The sequence below is a fragment of the Oncorhynchus masou genome, chromosome 29 (assembly GCF_036934945.1).
Source record: "Oncorhynchus masou masou isolate Uvic2021 chromosome 29, UVic_Omas_1.1, whole genome shotgun sequence".
Taxonomy (NCBI): Eukaryota; Metazoa; Chordata; class Actinopteri; order Salmoniformes; family Salmonidae; genus Oncorhynchus; species Oncorhynchus masou.
The window spans coordinates 53,120,257-53,137,929 of NC_088240.1; the positions used below are offsets into that span (position 1 = coordinate 53,120,257).

General features: G+C 43.2%; 1 protein-coding gene across 1 annotated transcript in view; it reads left to right on the top strand.

Annotated features, from left to right (window-relative positions):
* The window catches only part of LOC135519992 (PC3-like endoprotease variant B), a 153,609-nt gene that overhangs the window by 27,292 nt on the left and 108,644 nt on the right, over window positions 1-17,673 (top strand). Inside the window, exons 6-7 of the mRNA XM_064945288.1 lie at window positions 401-466; window positions 9,204-9,309. Coding sequence (XP_064801360.1) covers window positions 401-466; window positions 9,204-9,309 — 172 coding nt within the window. The remainder of the gene's footprint in view (window positions 1-400; window positions 467-9,203; window positions 9,310-17,673) is intronic.

A 17,673-nucleotide genomic window follows, 5' to 3' on the forward strand; every position in this document is an offset into this window, starting at 1 on the left:
ACACACACACACACACACACACACACACACACACACACACACACACACACACACACACACACACACACACACACACACACACACACACACACACACACACACACACACAATGGCTGATATATGGACATATCCTCATTACAAATTATTTAAAAAACTCCAGTAAACAGTTTAGAGCATGTATAAAAGGTGCAGTGAAATGCTTGCGTGCTAGCTCACTCACAGGCTAACACTAAATTGTAGTGTATTCATACCCACGTCTCATATGTTCCTGTCTGTCTGTCTGTCTGTCTGTCTGTCTGTCTGTCTGTCTGTCTGTCTGTCTGTCTGTCTGTCTGTCTGTCTATCAGGTTTGCAGGAGCAGCAGAGTGAGTTACCCAGCCGTCGACAGGACTCTTTGAAGACTGGAGACCAACTGAGTCCTTCCCTGACCTTCAACGACCCTCTCTGGCCAATGCAGTGGGAACTGGTGGGTCTCTCTCAGATTGTGTGCTAGTGTGCCTGTGTGTGTCTGTGAACAGCAAGAGGCCTGGGAAGTGTAGTATAGCTGATGTAGTGAAACACACACATACATACAAACACACTTGCACACACAAATACACTACATAGCCAAAAGTATGTGGACATCTGCTCGTCAAACATCTCATTCCAAAATCATGGGCATTAATATAGAGTTGCTCCCCCCTTTGCTGCTATAACAGCCTCCACTCTTCTGGGAAGGCTTTCCACTAGATGTTGGAACATTTATGCGGGGATTTGCTTCCATTCAGCCACAAGAGCATTAGTGAGGTCAGGCATTGATGTTGGGCGATTAGGCAGTCGGCATTCCAATTCATCCCAAAGGTGTTCGATGGAGTTGAGGTCAGGACTCTGTGCAGGCCAGTCAAGTTCTTCCAAACCAATCGCAACAAACCATTTTTGTATGGACCTCGTTTTGTGTACATTGTCATGCTAAAATACGAAAGAGCCTTCCCCAAACTGTTGCCACAAAGTTGGAAGCACAGAATCGTCTAGAATGTCATTGTATTCTGTAGTGTTAAGATTTCCCTTAACTGGAACTAAGGGGCCTAGCCCGATCCATGAAAAACATGCCAAGACCATTATTGCAGTCATGCACCATTATGCAGTCGGGCAGGTAGTATTCTCCTGGCATCCGACAAACCCAGATTCGTCCGTCGGACTGCCAGATGTTTACTCCAGAGAACGCATTTCCACTGCTCCATAGTCCAATGGCGGTGAGCTTTACACCACTCCAGCCAACGCTTGGCATTGCACATGGTGATCTTAGGCTTGTGTCAGCTGCTCGGCCATGGAAACCTATTTCATGAAGCATGAGTGTTGAAACAGAGGACAGACAATTTTTACGAACTGACTTGCTGGAAAGGTGTCTTCCTATGACAGTGCCACGTTGAAAGTCACTGAGCTCTTGAGTATGGGACATTCTACTGCCAATGTTTGTCTATGGAGATTGCATGGCTGTGTGCTTGTTTTTATACACCTGTCAGCAACGGGTGTGGCTGAAATAGCTGAATCCAGTCATTTGAAGGGGCGTCCACATACTTTTGACCATGTAGTGTATCATACAGATATTAACATGTCCAGACAAACAAGTACACAGCACACCTAAGCAGGGTTGGATAGGTTCATTTCTAAATGTAATTCACTTATAGTTACTAGTTACCTGTCCAAAATTATAATCACTATGGTAATTTTTGGATAACCCAAACTCTGTAACGTAATCTGATTACTTCTGGATTACTTTCCCCCTATGAGGCATTAGAAGAAGACAAAAAGGAGCCATCAAACGCATTTGGTTTGTCATCATAGTGGTCTCTGACTTGTGGTTTGACTCGCTCAGGTGGAACAAACTTTAACTTGCACCTTTTTCCTTTCTCAATTTAAAAGTAATCATCTAGTTTTTCAAAATTCAGTTTGCAGTCAAAGTTTTCTGTAATCAGAAACTCAATACATGTAATAATTTACTCCACAACCCTACACCTACACCTGAGATTTGATTGACATGTGAGTGTGTAATCTGACACAGGTTGACGTTTATTGTCGTGAATCTTGGCCTGGAGGCAGAACTGAGTGATTATAGCAGCCAGCAGCAGAGTAAAAATTGGCTATATTGTATTTTTTTTTAATGTGGTTTTTGGTCTTAAGGATGCAATATGCTGCCACCGGAGACTCTGGGTTCGAGCCCAGGCTCTGTCGCAGCCGGCCGTGACCGGGAGGTCCATGGGGCGACATATCTATAACTCACATTTCTATATGAATTTTGTCGGGTCGCTCAGAAAGTGACATATTGCAGCTTTAATTTAAGGTTAGGGTTAGGCATTAGGGTTAGCAGTCTGTTTAAGGTTAGGGTTAAGGTTACGGTTAGGTTTAAAATCCTGTTTTTATGACTTTGTGGCTGTGCCAGCTCGTGATAACTCTGCAGACCTGCCTCCAGAACAAGATTGATGACTAAAAACACTAAACTGCTAATCTGACAGAGCCCTGTGGCTGTGGGGGGGGCTATGTCCCCAGTTCTGACAAACCATGGCAACGAATGACTGACAGGTCAGTTCTCAGGGGAAGATGGAGGGTAGGGAGAGAGACAAAGAAAGAAAGAATAGTGAGAGTGGAAGAATTACTTTTCTCTGTTGGATGTGAGGGAATTCCAGGTTTTATACGGTCAGGCTAGAGAGGTTTATCCTGACCTAAAATGTATTATACAATATATAAACTCAGCAAAAAAAGAAACGTCCCTTTTTCAGGACCCTGTCTTTCAAAGATAGTTTGTAAAAATTCAAATAACTTCACATATCTTCATCGTAAAGGGTTTAAACACTGTTTCCCATGCTTGTTCAATGAACCATAAACAATTAATGAACATGCACCTGTGGAACGGTCGTTAAGACACTAACAGCTTACAGACGGTAGGCAATTAAGGCCACAGTTATGAAAACTTAGGACACTAAAAGAGGCCTTTCTACTGACTCTGAAAAACACAAAAAGAAAGATGCCCAGGGTCACTGCTCATCTGCATGAACGTGCCTTAGGCATGCTGCAAGGAGGCATGAGGACTACAGATGTGGCCAGGGCAATACATTGCAATGTCCGTACTCTAAGACAGCGCTACAGGGAGACAGGATGGACAGCTGATCGTCCTCGCAGTGGCAGACCACGTGTAACAACACCTGCACAGGATCGGTATATCCGAACATCACACCTGCGGGACAGGTACAGGATGGCAACAACAACTGCCTGAGTTGCACCAGGGACGCACAATCCCTCCATCAGTGCTCAGACTGTCCGCAATAGGCTGAGAGAGCCTGGACTGAGGGCTTGTAGGCCTGTTGTAAGGCAGGTGCTCACCAGACAATCACCAGCAACAACATTGCCTATGGGCGTCACTGGACCAGAAGGGACTGGCAAAAAGTGCTCTTCACTGACGAGTCATGGTTTTGTCTCACCAGAGGTGATGGTCGGATTCGCGTTTATCATCAAAGGAATGAGTGTTACACCGAGGCCTGTACTTTGGAGAAGGATTGATTTGGAGGTGGAGGGTCTGTCATGGTCTGGGGCGGGGTGTCACAGCATCACTGGACTGAGCTTGTTGTCATTGCAGGCAATCTCAACACTGTGTGTTACAGGAAAGACATCCTCCTCCCTCATGTGGTACCCTTCCTGCAGGCTCATCCTGACATGACTCTCCAGCATGACAATGCCACCAGCCATACTGCTCATTTTGTGGTTTATTTCAATCCCATTGAGCACGTCTGGGGCCTGTTAGATCGGAGGGTGAGTGTTAGGGCCATTCCCCCCAGAAATGTCCAGGAACATGCAGGTGCCTTGGTGGAAGGGTGAGGTAACATCACACAGCAAGAACAAGCAAATATGGTGCAGTCCATTTGGAGGAGATGCACTGCAGTACTTAAACTTCTTAGGGCTGCAATCCCGTTAACGGGATTGATATGACAACAGCCAGTGAAAGTGCAGAGCGCCAAATTCAAACAACAGAAATCTCATACTTAAAATTCCTCAAACATGCATCTTATACAATTTTAAAGGCGATCCTGTTGTTAATCCCACCAAAGTGTCCAATTTCAAATAGGCTTTACAGCAAAAGCAACACAAACGATTATGTTATTTCAGAGCCAAGCCACAGAAAAACAGCCAAAGAGAGGAGTCACAAAAAGCACAAATAGAGATAAAATTAATCACTAACCTTTGATGTTCTTCATCAGATGACACTCATAGGACTTCATGTTACACAATACATGTATGTTTTGTTCGATAAAGTTCATATTTATATTTTAAAAATCTCAGTATGCATTGGCACGTTATGTTCACTAGTTCCAAAAACATCCGGTGATATTGCAGAGAGCCACATCATTTTACAGAAATACGCATTATAAATGTCGATGAAAATACCATTGTTAGACATGGAAATATAGATACAGTTCTCCTTAATGCAACCACTGTGTCAGATTTCAAAAAAGCTTTACGGAAAAAGCAAACCATGATAATCTGTGAACGGCGCTCAGAAAACAGAAAACAAAGATATCAGAAATAACATTATAAATATTCACTTACCTTTGATGATCTTCATCAGAATGTACTCCCAGGAATCCCAGTTCCACATTAGATGTTTGATTTGTTCGATAATGTCCATCATTGATGTCCAAAGAGCTACTTTTGTTAGCACGTTTTGTAAACAAATCCTAAGTCATGAAGTGCGTTCCCTAGTTGCAGAAGAAATGTCAAAAAGTTCCGTTACTGTCCGTAGAAACATGTCAAACGATGTATGGAATTAATCTTTAGTATGTTTTTAACATAAAACTTCAATAATATTCCAAACAGAGAATTCCTTTGTCTTCAGAAAAGCAAAGGAACGCAGCTCCCTCTCATGTGAAATGCGCATAACAAGCCCATGACTGCTGGCAGACCTCTGACTCATTCCTCTCTCATTCGGTCCCACTTCACAGTAGAATCCTCAAACAAGTTTCTAAAGATGGTTGACATCTAGTGGAAGCCTTAGGAAGTGCAACATAACCAATATCCCACTGTGTATTCAGGGGCTGGGTTCAGATTTCCCACTTCCTGTTTGGATTTCATCTCAGGTTTTTGCCTGCCATATGAGTTCTGTTATACTGACATACATCATTCAAACAGTTTTAGAAACTTCAGAGGGTTTTCTATCCAATACTACTAATACTATTCATATATTAGCAACTGGGACTGAGGAGCAGGCAGTTTACTCTGGGCACCTCTGGGAACCTTTTCATCCAAGCTACTCAATACTGCCCCTGCAGCCATAAGAAGTTAATGCGGCTGTTGGCCACACCAGATACTGAATGTTACTTTTGATTTTGACGCCCTTTGTTCAGGGACACATTATTCCATTTCTGTTAGTCACATGTCTGTGGAACTTGTTCAGTTTATGTCTCAGTTAATGAATCTTGTTATGTTCATACAAATACTTACACATGTTAAGTTTGCTGAAAATAAATGCAGTTGACAGTGAGAGGACATTTTTTGTGTGTTTTTTTTGTTGCTGAGTTTAGCTCTGTGTGTATTCCTCTCTCTCCCCCTTTTCGTTCTCTCCATATTTCTCTCTCTTTCTCTCTCTCTCTCTTTCCTCTCTCTATCCCTCTCTTTTTATCCGTTCTGTTTAATCAGCCTCTAGTGGACATGGATATTGATTGAGTGTCAGTAATCTGCCCAGGGTTGGTAGCCTGCCAGGTCCGGATGTTGTGTGTGTGTTTAACTCTACTGTATCTGATCTCATAGTGTGTGTTTGTCTACTCACTCACAGTTGGTCTACGTCTATGATTGGTATCCTGACAGTGTCACATGCACTTGTAACACGCATACAGTAAATTCTACGGCTCCTGCGTATCCAGTGTTGTTCTGTCAATGTTGTTCTCTCTGGAAGTTGTGTATTTGTGTGTGAAATGTTTGTTTGGGTGTGAGTGGAAGTGTATCTGCACATGTGCATTTTGTGTGTGTGTGCTTGTTGGTGCATGTGTATATGCAGTGGTGATTTTAGCATGTGAATCTTGGTGGGGAAAAACGGTGACAAACGGTGCCCACAAACTGTTAGGGCCTACATAAAGCTGTCCCAACATCTTACCACAGCTACACCTGGCTATCAGCGGAGCCGTTTCTGACAGCAAAACAGTAAATTCAGCCTAATTTTCTGCCTTTGAAAAAACATAGATGACATGGCTGCCTTGCTTAAACAAATGTGGTTTCTACTGACAATTGAGATGTGCAAACTATGGCATAAGGAGACAACAAACAGATAAGAGAATTTCGTAATTTCGATTAAGACATTAATGAGCGAGCTAGGATGAACGTAGTAAATATATCTATTTGTTTAGCACTTTGAAATGTACAGCGACAGAATTTAGAACATGGGCCGATCTTACAGTGTTCTCCCTGTACACCAAGTCAGAACCGTACTAACATCTTACTAGACAACATGCACTTAGTATTACTTTCTTAGCTACAGTACACATAACTCCTTGGCATATTACACCATTTTTTGCAGCAGCATACAATACATATTAGGACTCACCTTGTTGTGCTGTGCTCACTTGAACAGGAAGGTGGCGTCCTTTTGTCATCAAAGTCTGGCATTCTCTGGATTTATGGTGCTTTAAAAACAACTGGGAGCTCTGAAAAAAAACAAGGTTGATCATGATGACGTCATTGATCTTCAGGTCGTGGCTCTAGTCTAGAAAGAGGCTGGAATTACAATTCCGAGTTGGACGACCATTCAAAAACACATTTTCCCAGTCGGAGCTCATTTATTCCTGACTTCCCAGTTGTCTTAAAGTCACTGAAGTCAAGTTTTCGCAGTTCCGAGTTAACAGCTGTTTTGAGCGCGGTACAAATCATGCTTCGTTGACAGCATGGCCAATGTTGAATGTTTATCATTTTAAACTTAGAAAATAGCCCCTGAATCCTAGATTTGGGACCACACAGCCACTCCACTGAATAGCAGTCTAGTGATTGCTTTGCAATGCTTGCAGTTAGCCAAGGTCACGGATTCGTTCCAAACCACTCATTGTTGAATTTAATTTCCAACTTGTTGTGTAATGTTTATGTCCAATGTCCGATGAGCACCGATACATTTTATGTATAATTTCTCTTCATTATTTCTCTTCAAATGACAAGGATTAAAAAGGATTTATCAGTAGATTGTCGACTTGATTCATGATGATGACTGCTAGATTAGATTTTTAAAGTATGATGTTGACATGATCAGTCCATTAAAAGCTAATGTACATATAATGTGATTTGACGTCATTCTATCTGTTGCCAATGACATGGAGCCTTCTTGGATGGGTACTTCTAATGTAACTCTACCCTTAGACTTGGCAGTGATGTAGTGTCCCCATGAGTGACAGAACACTGAGCCAATCACGGCGCAGCGCTCCGTATTTCCTTTTGGCTTGCCCCACCGCCACAGAAAGCACTGAGCTAGGCTGAAACACCTGCATTTTGGAGCTGCCTTACTCAAGAAAACAAAAAATAGAGACCATGTTTGTATGCGGCTTTATTAAATCAATGATACATATATTTTTTTGACATTGTTAGCAAACTGATATGTGACACGTATTAATGCCAAAATAACATGCAAACAGGCAAAAACATGTTTTTTTTTCTGCCACAAATGTGGGGCTCAAAAAAGGTGGGGTTCTCCCCAACCTGCCCTGAATGACGGGTTGCCACTGTGTATATGTGTGTGGGTGTGTATGTAGGCTACTTGTGTGCGTGCGTGTATGTGGGTTTTTCTGTATGCGTGAAAGTGTGTGTGCACTTATTTCTGTGTGTGTGTGTGTGTATCCATCCGCCCGTATGCTGAGCGCCGTCCCCCCAGTGTGCTGGTGGATTCCCTAGGGCCAGGCCTGTTCTGGTGGACGCTGTCTCCATTCATCTGGCAGGCCTTTTCTTCTCCCACTACAAAGCAGCGCTGCTCCCCTGGCGCACCCCCCTCCCCCCTCCCACAGAGCACTATTTATCTATTGTGTTTAGTTAGACTCATCTGAGCTGCTCTCCCTCACTCTCTACATCTCTTTTTTGCTCTCTTCCCCATTTTTTCTCCTCTCCTCATTCCACCCCCCCTCGCTCATTAACTTTCGCTCTTTACCTCTCTTTCTCTCTCTCTCGCCGTTTCTCCCTTTTTTCTCTTCTCCTTGCTTTATTTCCCTTTTCTCCACTCTTCTTATCTGTCTTTCTCTCTCTTCCCCTCTCTCTTCATTCTGGAGAACAACAACAGAATAGAAACCTCTCAAAACACTCACTTTAAATATCAAATTGTCTTTGTGCATGTGAGGGGTTTGACATTTTGGGGAAGGCTCTTGTTTGTTTTGTGCCCGTGTGGGTTTACGGTGTTTGTGTGTGTGACTGAACGGTGCGCTGTGTGCTGGTTGTGGGGAGAAGAGAGGCTTATGGGTAGTTCTGCTCCTGGCTCTCTCTACTCTGTCTCCTCGCCACATGGGGTGTGTTATGGAGGCTGTTTTGATGTGCGGAGAGTAGGGCCTCCCTCGAGCGCTACCCTGAACCTTTTCAGCACTGTGTTTAGTCAAGGGTCTGTGACGTTCGGGTACACACTCACACACACACACACACTGAGGAAAACACACACGCATACATGGACGGACATGCACACACACACATGCACACAAACACAAAAATACACACACATTCCCCCTTTTGACTGACTGCATTTCTCCTCATCTTGTCAACCCGCTTTGGTTCTCAACTTCTACTTAGCATGAGATTCAGTGGCCACTAAGGTAGGTTCTGTGATGCCTTTTGTTGGCAGAGTGTTGAACAGAAGAGGGTGAAAAGGCTTCCCTACCTGAATGGATTTAAATAGTGCTACAGGAGTGAGTGACTTAAGGAGTGAGAGAAGAGAGGGAGTAAGAAGTGGATTTAAATGGCCATAACTGAGGGACATATGATTCGTTATGTGATAGTACAGTAGTAGAATCCTTTTGGTTCCAGGAACCAAAAGGTTTCTACCTGGCACCAAAAATGTGTTCTTCAAAGGGTTATCTAATGAGGACAGCCGAAGAACCCTTTTAGGTGTCATCTTTTCTCTAAGAGTTTACACGTTTTGTCATATAGCTATTATCTTTGTGACATATGATGTGCGTGTGTGTTTGTGTCTGTGTTTTATTCTATGTGCCTGTGTTTTACTACAGTTCAACCATGGCCAATACAGCTCCAGTCACTTTGACCTGAACGTGATGCCAGTGTGGAGCAGGAACATCACAGGGAATGGAGTGGTGGTCAGCATCATCGACGACGGTAAAGTCAAGACCAATACAATACAAGATAGGGCCACGTTAAGCAGCGCACAATGTTACAGATAGAAGTGAATAACATAGAACAAACATGCCTCTCTGACACATGGAATAAGGAATCACGTCAACTCAATTCGTGACAATTTACATCTGCAAGGTCCACAGCCATTGCCTACTGAACGTGGCTCAGCCATGCAGGGCAGAGACAAGAGCATTTTGTTTTCTGTATTAATGAACATAATTATTTATTTATTTGTATTCTAATCTCCTCTCCTGTGGATCCTCTGCCTTCATTAACACAATAAGGTGTTTGGGAAAAATGACCGTTATTGTATTAGCTAAGGACTAATACAAGCGGTTTCAGATGTGTATATTTAGACATCCAAATCTGTTTTTAGAACTAGGAGGAGAGGATAGTGTAAGTCGTTTATTTGAGAGGATGTGTAGAAAGTCTGAAGGAGCAAGTCAGGGAGTCAGTGTAAAAGTTGTATATATCTTATCCCATCCTCCTCTTCTTCTGTTGGAGTGGAGTGGTGTTATTTAGCCAAGCCAGCCAATCAGAGTGGCTGGTACTGGTCGCCTCTCAGTCACAGCAGCACAATAAGGATACTTTTCACTACGATTAGTGGAATATCTGGCAACAAGGGAAATGAAAGAACAGCATCTTATGGGCTCATTCATCAAGAACTAATTAAGGCCTGGGTACACTCAAGTGCTGATAGAAATGGAGAAGTGGCTGTGTGTGTGTGTGTGTGTGTGTGTGTGTGTGTGTGTGTGTGTGTGTGTGTGTGTGTGTGTGTGTGTGTGTGTGTGTGTGTGTGTGTGTGTGTGTGTGTGTGTGTGTGTGTGCGTGTGTGCGTGTGTGCGTGCGTGCGTGCGTGCGTGTGTGCGTGTGTGCGTGTGTGTGTGTGTGTGTGTGTGGGTGGGTGTGAATGCTTGTATGTCAGTGTGTGGTCAGTGTGTGTGCTTGCGCATGTGTGTAGCTGAATTGTGTCGTGTGAGATTTGTTTTCCGTGAGGGAGTGGCTCCGTGTCATGGCAGGTTTGCTGTAGGCGGATGACTCCTATCTGCTCTGCATACTGAGAGATGGAGAAAGAGAGAGAGAGAGATGGCTAGAGAGGGGGAGAGACAGAGAGAGAGAGAGAACAGGATGCTGAGAGGGAGAGTGAGAGAGGGCGAGAGAAAAGGATACAGGTACAGAGAAAGAGAGAGTGGGAGAGAGATTAAGCATGGAGAGGACGAAAAAGAACAAGGAGAGAGAGTGAGAGAGGATGAAAGAATACAATAGAGGAAGAGAAGGGGGGAGAGAGAGAGAGAGAGAGAGAGAGAGAGAGAGAGAGAGTATTAGACCTGCATCACTGACTCTCCTCTCCTCTGAGGCCATTGTTCTCTGTTCCACCTCTGTATTGATTCCACCAAGCATGAATTCTCCCTCCATCTTTCTCTCTTTTCTCTCTCTGCTCTTTATTTCTCTGTATTCATTCATTCCTTCCTTCTTTTATTTTGTTTCTGCCAAGCTATCATCTTACCTTTCTCTAGATGCACTCCTCTCTATCTCTCTCGCTGTCTCTCTCTACCCCCCTCTCTCCCTATCTCTCTAGTATGTCTGAGAGTCAGACTCAGAGACCTGAAGGATCATGTACACACACATCACCTTTAGCCACCTTTGAATCAATGCTTATTGATTTTAATAGCGGGGGTGACCCCCTCTGCTCCTTCCCTCCATTCATCCCTCCTCTATCTCCATCCTTCTCTTTTAGAGGTAATGTAATCAGAGCCTGAGACTATTCTTGCACAGAGTTCTATCAAATGTACCCCATCACCTCCAATCTGGGTATACGCTACTTGAATGAGAGAGTGTGTGTGCGTGCTTGTGCATGTGTGTGTTTGTCTGAGTGTGTGTTTCAACCACTAATAATTGTTTCATACTGCAACGTTATACTATAAAAATAGTATGATACTTTATATCAATATTGTATGTCATGGATTAATTACTAATAATAAAAAACTCATAACTTTAAACCATTTGATTAATTCTAAATGTTTATATTTAGTGGCTTAAACCAGACAGAATTGAATTAAAACAGTGAGAATAGTCATTGGTCTGAAGCCAAAAAAATAAATAAATTCACATATGCACTACAATGCCTATTCCACCCATGCTCTACCAAGGTTTTCCAGCACACAGCTTTGACCTACTACAGTAGCTATGTTGGCATTGTACTTCAAACTATGTGTAGGCAGTTTGCTTAGGGTTCAAAACTTCTCAAACATCCTAATTCATACTCTTAGAGGAGGTGTTCTACAATAATGAGATTTGAACCTCATACAAGGTAAAATATTGGATTCTTCACACACCACAGTAAGACATTATTCCATTACACTAACTTATCATGCTTTTTGAAATTAAATGAAAGCAAGCTTTTCTTTTATACTTACAAGACCATCAGGCTTGATTGAGCTGTTTTGTACTGTAGTAATGTGGTGCATGCCTGTATTTCCTTAACCTCTCTAGGGTATGTAGGACGCTAGCGTCCCACCTGGCCAACGTCCAGTGAGATTGCTGAGCGCAAATTCAAATACAGAAATACTCATTATAAAAATTCATAAAAGATACAACTATTTTACATAGGTTTAAACATGAACTTCTTGTGAATCCAACCACGGTGTCAGATTTCAAATATGCTTTATGGTGAAAGCATACCTTACAATTATTTGAGAACATGGCCCCAGCAGACAAATGATTACAAACAGCAACCAGCCAAGTAGAAGAGTTACACAAGTCAGAAATAGAGATCAAATGAATCACTTACCTTTGATGATCTTCATATGTTTGCACTCAGAAGACATTAATTTATTCAATAAATGTTCCTTTTGTTCGATAAAGTCTCTCTTTATATCCGAAAACCTCCGTTTTGTTTGCGCGTTTTCTTCATTAATCCACAGGCTCAAACGCAGTCACAACAGGCAGACAAAAAAATCCAAATTGTATCCGTAAAGTTCATAGAAACATATCCAACGATGATTATATTCAAACCTTGTTTTTAGCCTAAATAATCGATAATATTTCAACCGGATAATAACGTCGTCAATATAAAAGGTAAACAAGAAAGGCACTCTCTCTGGTTGCGAGCATGAAAAAGCTCTGTGACACACACGGCAGGGTCCACTCATTCAGACTGCTCTTACTCCCTCATTTTTCAGAATACAAGCCTGAAACAATTTCTAAAGACTGTTGACATCTAGTGGAAGGCATAGGAACTGCAATTTGAGTCCTAAGTCAATGGATACTGTAATGGATTTGAATAGAAAACTACACACAAAAATGCCTACTTCCTGAATGGATTTTCCCTGGTTTTCGCCTGCCAAATCAGTTCTGTTATTCTCACAGACATTATTTTAACAGTTTTGGAAACTTTAGAGTGTTTTCTATCCAAATCTACGAATTATATACATATCCTATCTTCTGGGCCTGAGTAGAAGGTAGTTTAATTTGGGCATGCTTTTCATCCAAAATTCCAAATGCTGCCCCCTACCCTAGAGAAGTTAAACCTCTATTTTGCTGCGGAAAAGGAGGAGGTCAAAAGGGAGGTGAGTGTAACCGATGTGAAATGGCTAGCTAGTTAGCAGTGGTGCGCACTAATAGTGTTTCAATTGGTAATGTCACTCGCTCTGAGACCTTGAAGTAGTGGTTCCCCTTGCTCTGCAAGGGCTGTGGCTTTTGTGGAGCAATGGGCAACGATGCTTCGTGGGTGTCAGTTGTCTATGTGTGCAGAGGGTCCTTGGTTTGAGCCCGGCGAGGGGACGGACTAAAGTTATACTGTTACATATACACATTGCGAGATATTTGACGAAATCGACAAACATGCCTGTATTTCCCCTATAGGAAACAATGGGACGACCTCAGAGTTTCATGAGTAATTTTTTGCTGTTGTTTACATTCAAACTATAAACAACGTGGGCAGGTCTCATTGCCAACAATAGCGAAGCAGGCATTGTGACGTAGAACAATAAACTGGGAATAGAACGTTCGGAAGGTGAGTTGGTGCCACGGTGCTCAATAGGAGCTGGCAGTGAAAAATGCCCTAACATAAGGCCTGTTTTTTTCATGATTACTTTAGAACGATGGCAAGCAGCTAGGAAATATGCTCATATTATGAAACTGGGCTCCACGGCGGATGTAATGAACTAGTTATCAGAAAAAAAGTGTTGTTAAAAATGTCATGTGTCGAGCCTAGCGTAGCTAACTGCAGTGTTTATCCTGTATGTAGTCTGGCTACCTTGTCATTTTATATTTTTTTATTATAATTATTTTTTCATCTTTATTTTACCAGGTAGGCCAGTTGAGGACAAGTTCTCATTTGCAACTGCGACCTGGCCAAGATAAAGAATAGCAATTCGACACATACAACAACACAGAGTTACACATGGAAAAAACGAAACATAGTCAATAAGACAGTAGAACAAAAGAAAACAAAAGTCTATATACATTGAGTGCAAATGAGGTAAGACAAGGTAGTTAAAGGCAATACATAGGCCATGGTGGTAAGTAATTACAATATAGCTATTAAACACTGGAATGGTAGATGTGCAGAAGATGAATGTGCAAGTAGAGATACTGGGGTGCAAAGGAGCAAGATAAATAAATACATACTGTATGGGGATGAGGCAGGTAGATAGATGGCTGTTTACAGATGGGCTATGTACAGATACAGTGATCTGTGAGCTGCTCTGACAGCTGGTGCTTAAAGCTAGTAAGGGAGATATGAGTCTCCAGCTTCAGAGATTTTTGCAGTGCGTTCCATTCATTGGCAGCAGAGAACTGGAAGGAAAGATGACCAAAGGAGGAATTGGCTTTGGGGGTGACCAGTGAGATATACCTGCTGGAGTGCGTGCTACGAGTATACAGTAGCCTTAGTTTGTTCACGTACACTTCCTATGACTGGCAGCATGGTGCCTGCACCTGTGTTGTTGCCCAGCAACCGACTTAGTGTCATAGAACTCTGAGCTTTGGCTAAAGAAGATGTTACTATACCAGTTCCCCACAATGTTACCTATATATTGTTATTATAATACACAGTATTATCATATTGACGATCTACGAAACTAAAAGTCCTTAGTCAATCACGTGAAAGGAGAGCGAACTTCATGAAATGCAAAAAACACAATTCTTCACGTCCAATGCATTGCACTTCAACATCAACTGAAGTCATTTAGTAATATTATGATGATAATGAGATGTGATCCGGAGTGCTGGGCAGATTAATCAGCTAATGGCGATGCCCCACCATCCAAGAGTGTCCCTGTCAAAACACCATCAACACTGATTGGCCACTGTTCATCTCTCTCCTGATGCACTCAAACATCCATTCCCTACCTACCATATAAACCGTACACCACTGCCATTGCATGTCATTGGAACCGAGACAATAGGAACTCAGTTGGATAGAGAAAGGCTACAAAGTTGACATGCTATCTCAAATCAAATTGTATTTGTCACATGCGCCGAATACAATAGATGTCGACCTTACAGTGAAATGCTTCCTTACAAGCCCTTAACCAACAATGCAGTTTTAAGAAAAATACCTACAAAAATAAGAAATAAAAGTAACAAACAATTAAAGAGCAGCAGCAAAAATAACAATAGGCTATATACAGGGTGTACCAGTACAGAGTCAATGTGCGGGGGAACCGGTTAGTCAAGGCGATTGAGGTAATGTATACATAATAGGTAGAGTTATTAAAGTGACGTATGCATAGATAGTAACAGAGAGTAGCAGCAGTGTAACGGGGGAGGGAGGGGGGGCATCTCGGAACTAGACTTGGCCCTCCGGTACCACTTGCCGTTCTGTAGCAGAGAGAACAGTCTATGACTTGGGTGGCTGGAGTCTTTCACAATTTTTTTAGACCCTTCCTCTGACACCGCCTAGTTTAGAGGTCCTGGATGACAGGAAGCTTGGCCCCAGTGATGCACTGGGCCGTTTGCACTACCCTCTGTAGTGCCTTGCGGTCGGAGGCCGAGCAGTTGCCATACCAGGCAATGATGCAACCAGTCAGGTTCTCGATGGTGCAGCTGTAGAACCTTTTGAGGATCTGAGGACCCATGCCAAATCTTTTCAGTCACCTGAGTGGGAGTAGGTTTTGTTGTGCCCTCTTCACGACTGTCTTGGTGTGCTTGGACCATGTTAGTTTAATGGTGATGTGGACACCAAGGAAGGAACTTGAAGCTCTCAACTTGCTCCACTACGGCCCCGTCGATGAGAATGGGGGCGTGCTCGGTTCTCCTTTTCCTGTAGTTCACAATCATCTCCTTTGTCTTGATCACATTGAGGGAGAGGTTGTAGTCCGGGCACCACATGGCAAGGTCTCTGACCTCCTCCCTATAGGCTGTCTCGTCATTGTCGGTGATCAGGCCTACCACTGTTGTGTCATCGGCAAACTTAATGATGGTGTTGGAGTCGTGCTGGGCTGTGCAGTCATGAGTGAACAGGGAGTAGAGGAGGGGACTAAGCACGCACCCCTGAGGGGCCCCTGTGTTGCTACCTACCCTTACCACCTGGGGGCGTTCGGTCATGAAGTCAAGGATCCAGTTGCAGAGGGAGGTGTTTAGTCCCCGGGTCCTGTGTATAGGTGGGTGTTTGTTTGTATTTCAGAGGTACAGTATTTGAGACCAATATTCCAAAGTGATCTAGTAGACATAACACCATTATTAGCATTCACAGACTCTTACGAAGTATCATGGAGCAATTAACGCCTTCTAACATCATGGCATGATACGGTATAAAACCATTTACAGAGGCTTAAGTAGAAGCACTGTATATTGTATTGCCATACCGCCTTATCTAATTGAGGTAATACAGTACGTATACATTACCTACATGACAAGCATTTATTTGGTCACCTTGGTGGCCAAATAAAAGTATTAGTCGACTTAAAGAATTAGTAGTATGTAGCCATTTTTCCACATTTGATTTATTTTATCGCACCCTAGTTTGTATTATTTAATGTCAAGGGGATATTTGTTTAATGTGTTTTATCTATGAGCCTTTTACAAACAGTATATCCACATACAAGCATTTTGATAAATAGTTATTGAGTACCCGAGATTCCATAACAATATCCGATAATGACACGAGTGGAAATGGTTACAGGATACAAATCTTAACACTTAGTGTTTGTGGTCATTTCTAAGTGTGTGTGTTTGTATGTGCAGTCAGTTGGCTTTTGACTTCAGTTTAACCCATCCTGTAAAGGTGTGTGTGTGTATACGCGTGCGTCTGTGTGTGTGTGTGTGTGTTTGTGTGTGTGTGTGTGTGTATACGTGCGCACAGATAGTATATCCACGCTTGCTTCCATGTGTGTGAGTGCATGATTGCTCGTGTTGTAGGTGTGAGATTTGTGTATGTGGGTAGCCTAGTTGTTTGGTATAAAATGAAATCTTTCTGACAGGGGGAGTGACTGGAGTCAGCGCTTTTCCTCCCCCCTTCATCCCCCCCGTTGTTCAATCCATCCAGCCGCTGTCACGGCGGGGGAGCAGACAATCTATCAAGGCATCGGGAGGCATTCTCCTCACCTGCACCGCGCCTTTAATGAACAGCCAACATGATCCCGGCTGACAAGCAGGAAATGGATGTAATAAAGATTGTTTTTGCATGCTCTTTGCATCCCTGATAAATCGCCTCGCTGTGCAACAGATACTGGAGCCACATGGAAATTTGATTTCACACGGTGAGGCGGAGAGTGATGGGGCGAGAGAGAGAGAGAGTGGAGAGGGGAGAAAGAAAGCGCTGGCAGTGGCAGGGTCACTTCATGTTTTTTGTTCTCTATAGCTGGGAACGTGCTAAAGCTAAATGACGTGGGTGGCGGTGGTGTGTATTGGTTTACTGGGACCCTCCCTGGCTCCTCTAGTCCTGCCGAGCGTTGCTGGTTCTGTGGTGCCCCCAGCGATCGGAGGATTTTCCTCCTCCACACCTCCCGCTCAACCCTCTACACTTCTCGCACCCACTCACCCACTTTACCCAAATCCCGTTCCACACATACTGTAGTCTCAGTAGGGTTCAGAGGGCATTGAGGTCAGAAGGTCACTGTGACCACTCTTCTCTACGTACTGTACAGGCTGTCTATCACCACCCACCCACGCTCATCTGCCGTAACATCTCTGGTTCCCTCGAGACTGAATATGGCTTGCGAGATTACTAGTATTATAACAGAAGATAATGCAGGGAGGGGACAAAGTGGGAGGATAGGAGAGAGGAGGGGACAGAGAGAATGATTATAAAAGTAAGATAGAGGGAGGGGGCAAAAGCAAATGCTGGGTGATGGAAAGGGGGGAGAATAAAAGGGATCGAGGGAGAGACAGGGAAATGCA